An 11,520-nucleotide genomic window follows, 5' to 3' on the forward strand; every position below is an offset into this window, starting at 1 on the left:
TTAAGTAGATCTAATTGAATATTAGAGTATGATTTAACAAAACAAATATGTCACATTTACTTTATTCATTTACTTTTATTGATTTAATTCATATAGTACCATTTACCCCTTTCATTTACTTTACCTTTTACTCCAGGAGTACATGATGTCAAATGAATACACATGAAATAATTATGCAGATAATTATGTTTTTAATCAACTAATTTTGACCAGTGTAACACCACATCAAGTATGAACATTCAACATACTTTAGTATGTAAATGACATGCAACAATGCCTGCAAAAACAATATGTTTAAAGATAATGATCAGGAAAGGGGTATCCCTGACACTTTTAAAATTATGTTTACTAAAGAGCAGTGTGTGTTCACAATACTGTATATAAGTACCTCTAATTGAACTGTGCATACTGTAAGTAAGCAGTCTGTCAAACATTATGCACCATAAGAACAATGAGCCCATCAAATGAACAGTAGGTCATAACCACAAAATACATTAAAGACAGTCAGAGGCCATTTGGCATGAAAGAAAATCACAACTTGGAATATGAAATAATAAATAAGCATTTACAGTAGCTCAACATTTAAACATATTGACTATGCACACGTGTAATGTCTATATGCTAAACTGACCTGTTTGCATTATGACTCGAATGCACCAGAAACAAACACTTTACATTAACTAATTACTATCAGCAACAAATACCATTGCAAAAATGCTGTTTTGACAATAAATCCACTTTCAGTAGGTTATACCCACTTTCTGAGAGCATCTTGCTGAACAGTAGTCGGCAAGCAGACATTTTTTCAGTCTCTGAACTTTGGCTGAAAGGTGTCCAGGATCCAACTCAACTAGTACTTTTTGGAACATCTCAAGACCATATCTGAGGTTCTTGGGGTATCTCAGAGGTTCTTGGGGTATGTCTGCTGCTACAGTCCCAACAGATAGCAGCAGACCCCCAAGATTGTTGAGGGCAGTGATGCCCTTAATCACAATACCTACATCAGTAGGTTCATTCATTGAGTCCTCTTGGTTCTGCAGCAGGTAGATCTTCATCTTCATCATCACCTCCTCTGTCAACTTCTCTTCTACTCTGACAGGTGCACCAGCAGCTTCCTTCCTGCACACATTGTGAAGATAATTGTTTAGAGCTCACTTTCAGGCTAAATGTTACAAGACACACAGACACACATTGAGCAATCCTAGCTGTCTCCACACATGCAGCCCTGGGCATAATCTTGAATCAGTTGGACCAGACATGCAACGGATGCAACAGCCATTCAGCCAATGTCACAACCTCATTCTCTGGACATCACTATGCTGTTCCTTTGCATGTGATGGTCTCATCCACGATGACATTAAAACGTCAAAACATTTATTTTACTAACTTGAAAGTCCTTGATCTTGACACTATCTTCTTCCAGATGGTCGATGAGACATCGGATGATGACCTCTCGTGTTCGTTGATTGGGGATTCCTCTCTGCAGAATAGAAAAATAATTATTTGAACAATAAAGAAAAAGTATGACTGCACTTTCATAACTAACATAAACTTTGGCAATACAATTGTTTCCACAACCCAGTTTTAGCAACGGAAGCTGGGAGACTGTCCTTAGTAGCTATTAAGACATACATTTAGAAATGAATAATCAGGAGAGAGAGAGTTGCAGGGGATAAAGATGAGTTTAGCATAAATTAATATAGTAATTATTGTCATTAGCCAGGTGAAATATAATTAAAGCAGTTAGAGTAAATGAAAGTTTCATACCTGAAGTACAATACTCATTTGTGCCCAAACTGCCCTTCTTGGACAGGAACATGGACAGTAGTTTGGGGGTATAGAAGTCCAACATTGCCATACATTTTGGCTCAAGATTCAGTGTGGTGATCATCCTGAACTTTGCACTAACCTGGAAGACAGAGATGAGGGGAAGAGAGTAAAAAAGAAGACATGTAGATAATAATGTAGGCCTATACCTGTGCATTTTATCTTCATTGTACACACCATTGTATGCAGCTGTGCATAGCTTGTAATAAATGCAAAAAGTCACAATGACTAGAGGGCTTGCACATTCCTCTCACTGTAACCTTAACTAGCTGCAAACCTTTGTAAAGAACATATGTTATACCCAATACATTTGTGTAGCCTATATGCACAAAGATACAGTAAATCTACTTACCAATATTTGCAAACACTCTCCAGGTTTCTTGTTGAAGATGATGTGTGCTGCTGCTGTTTGTTGACAGAATGTTCCAGTAGAACTTTCCCATGAACCCTTGTGTACAATTTTGAATCTTAGTCATATCTACTCAATTGTTTAAGTTGTTGTGAGAGATGAAAGATTATTAAGTTGGAATGAATAATAATTAAGGGTCTTTTTAAATTGATCCATATAAGTACTCCATACTCAAATATTATGAAGGAAAATTACCAAAACAAATTGAGTATAATTCATGAATAAAATCAGTTGGTCAAATACTAATTTATTCTCATGAAATTAACTCAAATAATATATGTACATCTAACTCAAAAAGAACAGTTGGATTTTTACTCATTTTGTTTGGTGTGACCTACTCAAACAATCACATACATGATATTCAGTGATTTTATTGAGTAAATATAACTTTTTCTAATAGTGCTATTTACTCGGTCACAGAATTCTTTCTTAGAGTGTGGTTTCCACCCGACAGAGATGATATCGTCGTTGTCGGGTGGAAACCTCGTATCTCCAACTTTCAAATGTGTACGTTCTTTCGCAAAGTAAAGCCCTGCTTCATCATACAAGGCCGTCGCACAAAAGTTGTGAAAACAGCAGATCTACAAGCACACAACGTGTGCCTGTAGATCGGCTGTTTTCACTAGTTTAAATCATTTTTAAAATGATAAATGCAAAACGAACGGTTTTGGACATACAAGGTTTTCACCCGACAACGACGATATAGTACATATCGTATATCACTCAGATGGAGTCACCACATACCGCATGCGTAGGCTCATGGATTAAGGTTTTCAGGCGCCATGACTGATTTGAGTCATTTTGTATTAGATTAAATAGTTTTAGGATGGATCAAACATAGAATACATGCTCAGACGCATCTTCCATAAGACAATTATACATTTAGGGGTGGTTGTATTTGGTCTCCCTGCTCTTCTATTGAGACATTTAGATCGTGTCAAAGGTCATGTCTCTAGACACAGGATCTGATGGCCAAGATTACATTTATCCACTGCTAGGCAAGCGGGCAGGCTCTATTATCTCAATGGTAAAATAATAATAATAATCAGCACTTGTGCAGGAAACCGCCCGGGTTCAAATCCAGGGTAGAAAAAGAAAGTTACGTAGTGCAGCTTTAATGTATCGTATAATGAATCGTTTTATTTCACTTGAAAGTCTGTTACTTTAGTTACTATTTCCATCATGCTCTATGATGAAATATGAATGAGGTTTCTCACACACACGCACGCACGCACGCACGCACGCACGCACGCACGCACGCACGCACGCACGCACACACACACACACACACACACACACACACACACACACACACACACACACACACACACACACACACACACACACACACACGCACACTGACTCATAATGTCCCCAGATGCCAGCACACACACAGATGCCATGTGCCCACTCAAGGTCGTAGAATGACTATACTTTGAGCCCACTGCTGTATGGCTGCACATATAGAGAGCCTTTCTGCTCTGTGGACATCGAGAGATCGCTTTGTCGCCGTCGTCAGGCAGAAACCTCGTATCGTCATGTTTCAATGCCCTCTATACTTCATCATACAAGAGTATCGCACGAAATCTGTGAAAATAGCGGATCTGCAAGCTCACAACAACCTCGTGCCATGAGGTGTTGTGAGCTTGGAGGTTGTCTGTTTTCACTATTTTAATATTTTTTTAAATAATAATAAAAAAGCAACCGTTTTTGGACTTCCAAACCCGACAGCGACGATAGCTTTTTTAAAGTGGAAAATGTGACACAAGTAGCACGGTTTTGACTTACAAGGTTTCCACCCGACAGCAAGGAGTGTAAAGAGAGAAGTGATCACAAGTGTGGTCTGTGCAGAACAAAGCAGCAAGGCTTCTTTAAAGGTCTGCCCCCTGGTGCCCCCGTGCTCCCTGCACTGCAGCTTCAAGGCCTCCAGGCTAATCACACTGACAGAGAGAGAGAGAGAGAGAGAGAGGAGAGAGAGAGAGAGAGAGAGAGAGAGAGAGAGAGAGAGAGAGAGAGAGAGAGAGAGAGACAGAGAGACAGAGAGAGAGAGAGAGAGACTGAGACTTTCTTCATTGATTGATTGAATGCTTAATTAGTCAGATGGTACAGTAATAGATTAAAGCTAAAAGGATAAAACAACAAAGTGTTGGGGACTTGTTTCCGTTGTGGTCCTATGTATTCAATTCATCAACATACTGTACCATCAAATCACAATGATACATGTCATCAACAACAAAGCCAGAGTGCAGTAACAGTATATGCACAAAAGTGATGGGCACATTACATTTAACTCCCCGGCTTGTGGTCTCTTGATAAATGCTTTTTCAGGCCACTATCTTTAAGAGACCATGGTCGAACATCCTTTAATGGGTGGTGTCAGTCTGAGCAGCAGTAGAATGAAAACTTTCCCATGAGAGAGAGAGAGAGAGAGAGAGAGAGAGAGAGAGAGAGAGAGAAGATGGAAGGCACAGGGAAATAATGGGAGAAAGGGAGGGAGACCCACAGGGAGGGGGGGGGGGGGGGGGGGGGGGGGGGTGAGTGAAGGCTAGAGAGGGAGTAAGGAAAGAAAGGAACGGAACGAAGAAGAGAAAGACAATCAGAAAGAAAGACGTGAAAGTGGTTGTAAAGTCCCACAGAAAGCATTGGTGGAAAAGTAAAAGTACTTATTGTGAACTGCTCATTTAAAACAATCTAAATGTTTCAAAATGATCTGCTTTTTTTTGTTAAAAAAAACATATCTTATGAGCTCATGATGATATGATTTGTTGTGAGATGTAGATCAGCTATTCAAATAGCCAAAGGGCCTAAGTGATAGATGTATGTTTTATAATAATAGCCTGAAATCTGCAAAGTAGCGACTAACTAAAGTTTTCAAATAATCGTAGTGGAGCGAAAAAGCACAATATTTTCCCTTTGAGATGTTGCGGAGCAGAAATAGCCTATACATTATAAAAAAAAGGAAAATACTTGAGTAAAAGTAAAAGTGCCTCCATGTAGCTATAGTTGTTGACAGAAAGATGAATGGATGTGAACTACAGTGGCTTCTCCCAGGAGCTTTAACAATGCACTGTCTCTGTGTGCTGTGACCTCCGCAGTGTGGAGAGAGACCACAGTTAGACCTCCTATAGTCTATTTATATCTGCGGAAGCCGGAATTGGAAGGATGTGGAACAGTGTTGCCAAGTCTGTTTAATGTAAGGCTTGTCTTCCTGTAAAGTCGCTCGTAAATATTGGAAGTTGCGGGCTGAAAATCTGCCAATTTCAAAATATAATATAATATGTTGGGGAAAGAAAAAAGAGCTACCCAAATCTGGAATCGTGTTGGTGGGGGGAGGTGTCCGTGCCTCAAAGGAGTTGTTCACCCCCAAAAGGACTTTTTTTCCTATTGATTACTCATCCCATGGAGACTTCAGTTCAAAAATATTTTTAGTTTTTTTTTCGCATTCCTAAGACAAAAAAAATCACAATCACAATAATAATACATTTACCCCAATTGATTCCGGATGGGGACCCATGCATTTGGGTCCCCATCCGGAATCAATGGGGGTACGTTTACTATTATCAAAATGTTGTCTTAGGAATACGAAAAAGGAAAAAAAATATATACATATACATATATATATATATATATATATATATATATATATATATATATATATATATAAATATTATTAAGTCTCCATGGGATGAGTAATCAATAGAAAAAAAGTCATTTTGGGGGGTGAACTACTCCTTTAATACATATTATTTCAGGGCTCCACATATTATTTCAGGGAACCACTGCTCTGAAAGAGCGCTGGACAATAAAGTTTGACTGACCTGCCCTAGACGCTTACAGCATTTTGGTCTTGTTTCTCTCGCAAAATCTGGCACCGCTGACATGGAAGTATGGGGCTCTATATAAGCCAGCGTTCCACACTAGAGGACAGAGCAGAGAATGGGGACATCCTGCCTTCAAATCCACTGCAGGCCCCATCAGTCTGACAGACATATTGGGGTTGAGAAGAAGAGTTTTTTTTTTGCATGCTGCTGGATTATATCATCTCTATATATAACACTGCACATTCAATATTGGAGTCATACTGTGGCATTCATTTTAGTTGTCATCTTGGCGACACCTGCTGGTAGCTCCCTTGTTATAGTTGCAGTTGCAGTGTTTATTTATACAGAAGTATGTATCACTCAAATAGGATTGCTGTCAGTGGCTTAATGCAATACCAAAATGAAAACATTTGAAATCCACTAGGCTTAAGGTGCAGTGGCAGTGCACAAGGTTCTTGCTCCTAGGTAATACGTGTGAGTGAGTGTGCGTGCGTGCGTGCGTGTGTGCGTGAGTGCGTGCGTGCGTGCGTGCGTGCGTGCGTGTGTGTGTGTGTGTAAAAGCTGTGTTCACACACAGGTGCTGCATGTTCAAAGGTGTAGTTATTATAGAACTTAGAAGTCGACTCCACCCTTTTCCAACTCTGCTCCCTGAAAATATACTGAAGACAGACACTCATTTCCCTGTTTTGCTCAAGATTGACACATTCTCCGGACTAATCTAGGTTTACTTACTAAACCATTTTCACACATTATCTAATAATTCATTTATGAAAAGCTCCAGACAGCTGTCTTATAATGTTAATGTGAAAGGGCTCCTCATAAAATGGATATAACACAAGTATTTAATTGCATTGTAGTGACTCAAGTGGACTCAGAGACTGAGTCAAGACAGAGTAAAATCAGGGGCGAGACAGAGACGAGAGTCAATGAAACTTTGGACTCGAGACCAGACTTGAGACGAGTCATTGACCCGAGTACAACACTATTATTATTATTACATATTTAAGGCTGGGGGAACTCTTTGTAAAAAGGTACTGTATTTAAAGTGTGTAATGTTCTGACCGATTCATTGTTTCTGAACCACGGCTCCACATATTCTCACGACTGACCTTTTTTCAACCCGTTTTTAGGAGGATATCCTCATGAACACAATGCCATGTTTATTCCCAGATCCTTGCTGGTTTCCTGCTTTATAGATGAATACGTTGGAGAACCAATTACTTATAGATTTTTCCCTACCTCCCTCTCTCTCTCCCTCTCTATCTCTCTCTCTCTCTCTCTCTCTCCCTCTACCTACCTCCCTCCCTCTCTCTCTCTCTCTCTCTCTCTCTCTCTCTCCCTCATCTCCTCTAGTGTCAGAGATGGACATGGGGGTCCCGGGGTGCGAGGCAGACAGTAGCATCAACGCCCTCTGCAGTCAGATCAACACCTCCTTCACCAACCCGTCGGACGAGTTCTTCTCCAACCCCCCGTCCTCTGCCAACGGCGCCCCGGCCTGCACTGTGCCCCCCATCCTGCCACCCCCGCCCCCCGCCCCACTGCAAGGTGACAGCCAGCACTGCACTACACTTTTATGTTTCCCCAAATAGTATACAAAAAAGCCTCAGATTTAAAATGCGTTCAAAGGTGGCAGCTCTTTTTATACTGTATGTTTACAGCTCTGTTTATACTTTATGTACGCGCCGCAACGCGTTGTAGATTGGCTATTTTCACTACTTCTTATTCTCATTTGTTTTCAAAAATATGGAATTTTGTATTTATTTATGCAATTATTTTGAAAGAAATCTGAATTTGTTTTTAATTCATTTTAAAATTTAATTTAAGATTTTTTTGTGAAAAATGTCAAATCTTTTTAAATAATAAAAAACTAAATGTAGGAAATAGAAAGAAAAACACATAAAGGGGATATTTGCTCATAATCCATAAAAATCTACCCACGACCTACAAATGGGTCCCGACTCACTGTTTGGGAAACAGTGATCTAAGCCTAAGGGATCAAAATAGAAGTGATATGTTCAGATTTGTTTTTAGTTAAACTCTCGCAGCAGCATTCTGAACAAGCCAGAGTTTTATGTAACACCTGCTTTGTAAGTCCGGCACAGAGTGCATAACAATAGGCTAGTGTCTAGCCTACTTGAAATAAAAACATGAACCAGTTTTTCCAGAATCTGACTGAGGCAGCATCTAACTTTAGAGATGTTGCTTAGATGATCCAGCTTTTGCTCACAGATTTCAGGAAAATGCGTTCAGATTGGATCCATTATAGTTATTATTCAGTCACAAGCAAGTTAATACTTTTCATTGGTTGAATATTTAGGAAAACCACTGACACTTTCTGAAGGCACGTGTGCAAGACACCAGTCATGTTGCCATACCTTGGCAACAGGCATGATGAATTTATTTTAAGAAGTACATTTAACTTTTTTCCCCTGTAGCCAAGGTATGGCAGCTGCCATACCTTGCCATACCCAATTGACGCCTCTGACACTTTCACTTTAAAACAACATACACATGAATCATAATGATATTCCATTCCAGTGTTTCTAATCTCCTTCTCTCTCCTTCTCTCTCCAGCCTCCTGGGTCCAGACGGAGGCGGTCCCTCTCCAGTCTCCTCCTCCGGTCTCGGCGGCGACGCACATGCAGAGCGGACACAAGCGGACGCCGTCGGAGGCGGAGCGCTGGCTGGAGCAGGTGGCCATGGCGGTCAAGGCCCAGCAGCAGACCCCGCCCCCTGCCCACCATCCCACCGCCATCATCCCCACCATCCCCGGCCCGCCCTCCATCATGTCCAGCCAGCCAATCCTGTCCAGCCATCAGGCCCCCACAGTGTGCACCGTTGCCATGTCCCTCGCCTCCATGTCCAACCCGCTGTCCCTCGCCTCCATGTCCAACCCGCTGCTGCCCAGCCAGCCCGCCATGCCTCTCCCGCCGCCTATGGCGCTGTCGTCGGTCCCTCTCATCCCGGGCCCTCCCATGTCGGGTCCCCCGATGTCCCTCCCCTCCATGTCCATCCCCACCATGTCGGGTCCGAGCATGTCCGGGGCGCCTATGCTGCAGCCCTCCATCCCGGCGGGGGCCTCTATAATGCAGCCCTCCATCCCGGCGGGGGCCCCCATAATGCAGCCCTCCATGCCGGCAGGGGTCCCCATAATGCAACCCTCCATGCCGGGGGCCCCCTGCTCCCTCCCCAGCTCCATGCAGTCCTCCTACCCCTTGGTGTTTGACAGCACGCCGGGTGCGCCGGGCGGGGGTGGGATGTTTGCCGGACAGCCGGTGCAGCAGCCTTCCTTCGTGCCCATGCAGAGCTACATGCCGGGCATCGCCAGCAGCATGACCTACCCCAGCGCCGGCGTGGTGCCCGTGGTGGGCATCACGCCCTCGCAGATGGTGGCCAACGTCTTCTGCACCGCCGCCGCCGGTTCTTCCTCCTCGGGCGCCATGGGTTCGGCCGGAGCGGGAGCCATGAAAGTGGGGGCGGCGCTCGGAGGCGTCGTCGGGCAGCACCACTCTTTCCCCGGCGCGGCCGGACACTCCTCCGGAGGCTTCCATTCCCCGCCCTTCTCCTCCTCCTCCTCCACCCAGCCGCTGTCCACGGCCGTTAACGGCCTGCCGCCGCTCGCCAACTCTCTGTCCTCCGCGCTGTCCTCCGCGCCCGCCACAGCCCTCCAGAACGGCGGCGGGAGCAGTAGCAGCAGCAGCTGGCCACCAGAGGGCTGTCAGCGAACGGCGCCGGTTGCCAGCGAGTCACAGGAAGTCGACCGCTTCGAGGCCAAGTGGGCCGCGCTGGAGACCAAGCCGGCCTCTCAGCAGCCCGCGGCAGCGGCCAACCCCTTTTCCAATGATCTGCAAAAGACATTCGAGATCGAGCTCTAAAGCCGCAGCTTAGTCTCGTTTTAGCCCTATACCACTAGCCCTGGAGTTAGCCCGTGATAGCCAGGTGCTAACCTCCGGCAGCTCTGCGTAGACTGGGGAAGGCAGGTCCTGGAACTAGCCTAGCATCCGAACCATGATAGCCTAGCAACTTGCTAACAGCTCTCGAAAGATGTTTGGATGGGTCTAATCAAGTGTATTGCTTTCTTTAGTTTGTACTCCAGGGAGAGCGAGGAAGGGGCGTTGGGAAGTTGCTGGGCCGTTTCTGAATTATGGAGGCTGGATGATCTAGCTCACTATAGACCCAAACCGGATTGGACTGACCCTTCCAGCCTTCCCTCAACCCACTTCTCTTCCTTGCTTTTGCTTCTTCCGGTCTGGATGTATTCCACCCGTTCCTGTGTTTATATACATCCTGAAAACAGCAGGGGTCCAAGTTTCTTTCTTTCTTGTTTTCTTAATGGGAGCTCCACTAGAAGCATTCCAGTCCATGAGGTGTTTCTGCAGTTTGTTTTTTGATTTATTTGTGGAGATATTTATGTCCAGGCAGAGACTGATTGGTTGACTGCTAAGAGAGATTGCCATTGCTATTAGCCAAGCACAGTGAAGAGGGTTTCCATGGCCAATAAGGAAGGAAGCCAATGACGTGAGTGCCCGCCCACCCAACAAAGAGGAGACTCACTGACCAATAGTCGAGGAGATTGAAAGAATAGGCCAAAAGGATTTGTTTATTTATTGGTTTTAATCGTTTCTTTTCTTTTAACAAGTTATATACATTTTGTTGAATCGCAGTATTTTGGGAGATTGTCCCCCTCCGCCAGCCCCCAACCCCCAAGCGTATATATTTATTTGTGTTGTACATGCAAAAGGGACCGTCAAAACAGCAGATGTGTGTGAGGAGGCAAAGGGAGTTAAATCGGAACATACATAACTGGACTGAAACACTATAACAAAACAAACCAAAACACCAGGGCTGCTAGCACAGCACGACGTGTACGCAACAGCAATGTGTGTGTTAGAGAGAGAGAGAGTGTTTGTGTGTGTGTGTGTGTGTGTGTGTGTGCGTGTGCGTGTGCTTGCGTGCGTGTTTGTGTGTGTGTGTGTGTGCGTGTGTGCATGCGTGTGTGTGTAAATAGTGGCATGCTTCCATAGCCTTCATATGTAACACTCCACTGCTGCTATAAATCCGTTGCCTTCCCAGGGTTTCTAGCTCAATGGTTCTCAAACCTTGTCATTTTAAGGACCCACAGTTTAGGCCACGGACGCCCACAACTCTGAGAGTGTACAATTGGATTCCGGGTCCATCGGGTTCCATTTGTCCACCAGGGTCCACGGACCCCCCCTTCTTTGAGAACCACTGCTCTAGCTCCACCGGAACGCATTCAGAATCACTTCAGGACAGCCCAAACCAACACTCTGGATTTACTACTCTTCTACAACACAGCAGTTGTTTTGAACTCGTTTGAACTCTGCCCCCCCCCCCCACAAGGAGCTGTAATAAACTCAGTGGAACTTTTATGTCACATTTTTCGAAACACTGTGGAACTTGGTCCAAATAAACGATGCACTACATTCCTACAAACACAGGGTA

The 11,520-nt window shown here is 44.0% G+C and overlaps 1 protein-coding gene across 1 annotated transcript in view; it reads left to right on the top strand.

Annotated features, from left to right (window-relative positions):
- numbl (NUMB like endocytic adaptor protein) overlaps positions 1–9,932 on the top strand; it is a gene marked incomplete at its 3' end in the record, with an annotated part of 28,496 nt that extends 18,564 nt beyond the window's left edge. Inside the window, exons 7-9 of the mRNA XM_080731469.1 lie at positions 7,411–7,602; positions 8,632–8,885; positions 9,183–9,932. Coding sequence (XP_080587595.1) covers positions 7,411–7,602; positions 8,632–8,885; positions 9,183–9,932 — 1,196 coding nt within the window. The remainder of the gene's footprint in view (positions 1–7,410; positions 7,603–8,631; positions 8,886–9,182) is intronic.
- Between the last annotated feature and the right edge of the window lie 1,588 nt (positions 9,933–11,520).

The sequence above is a fragment of the Nannobrachium achirus genome (assembly GCF_963921795.1).
Source record: "Nannobrachium achirus genome assembly, chromosome: 8".
In the NCBI taxonomy this organism is placed as follows: domain Eukaryota; kingdom Metazoa; phylum Chordata; class Actinopteri; order Myctophiformes; family Myctophidae; genus Nannobrachium; species Nannobrachium achirus.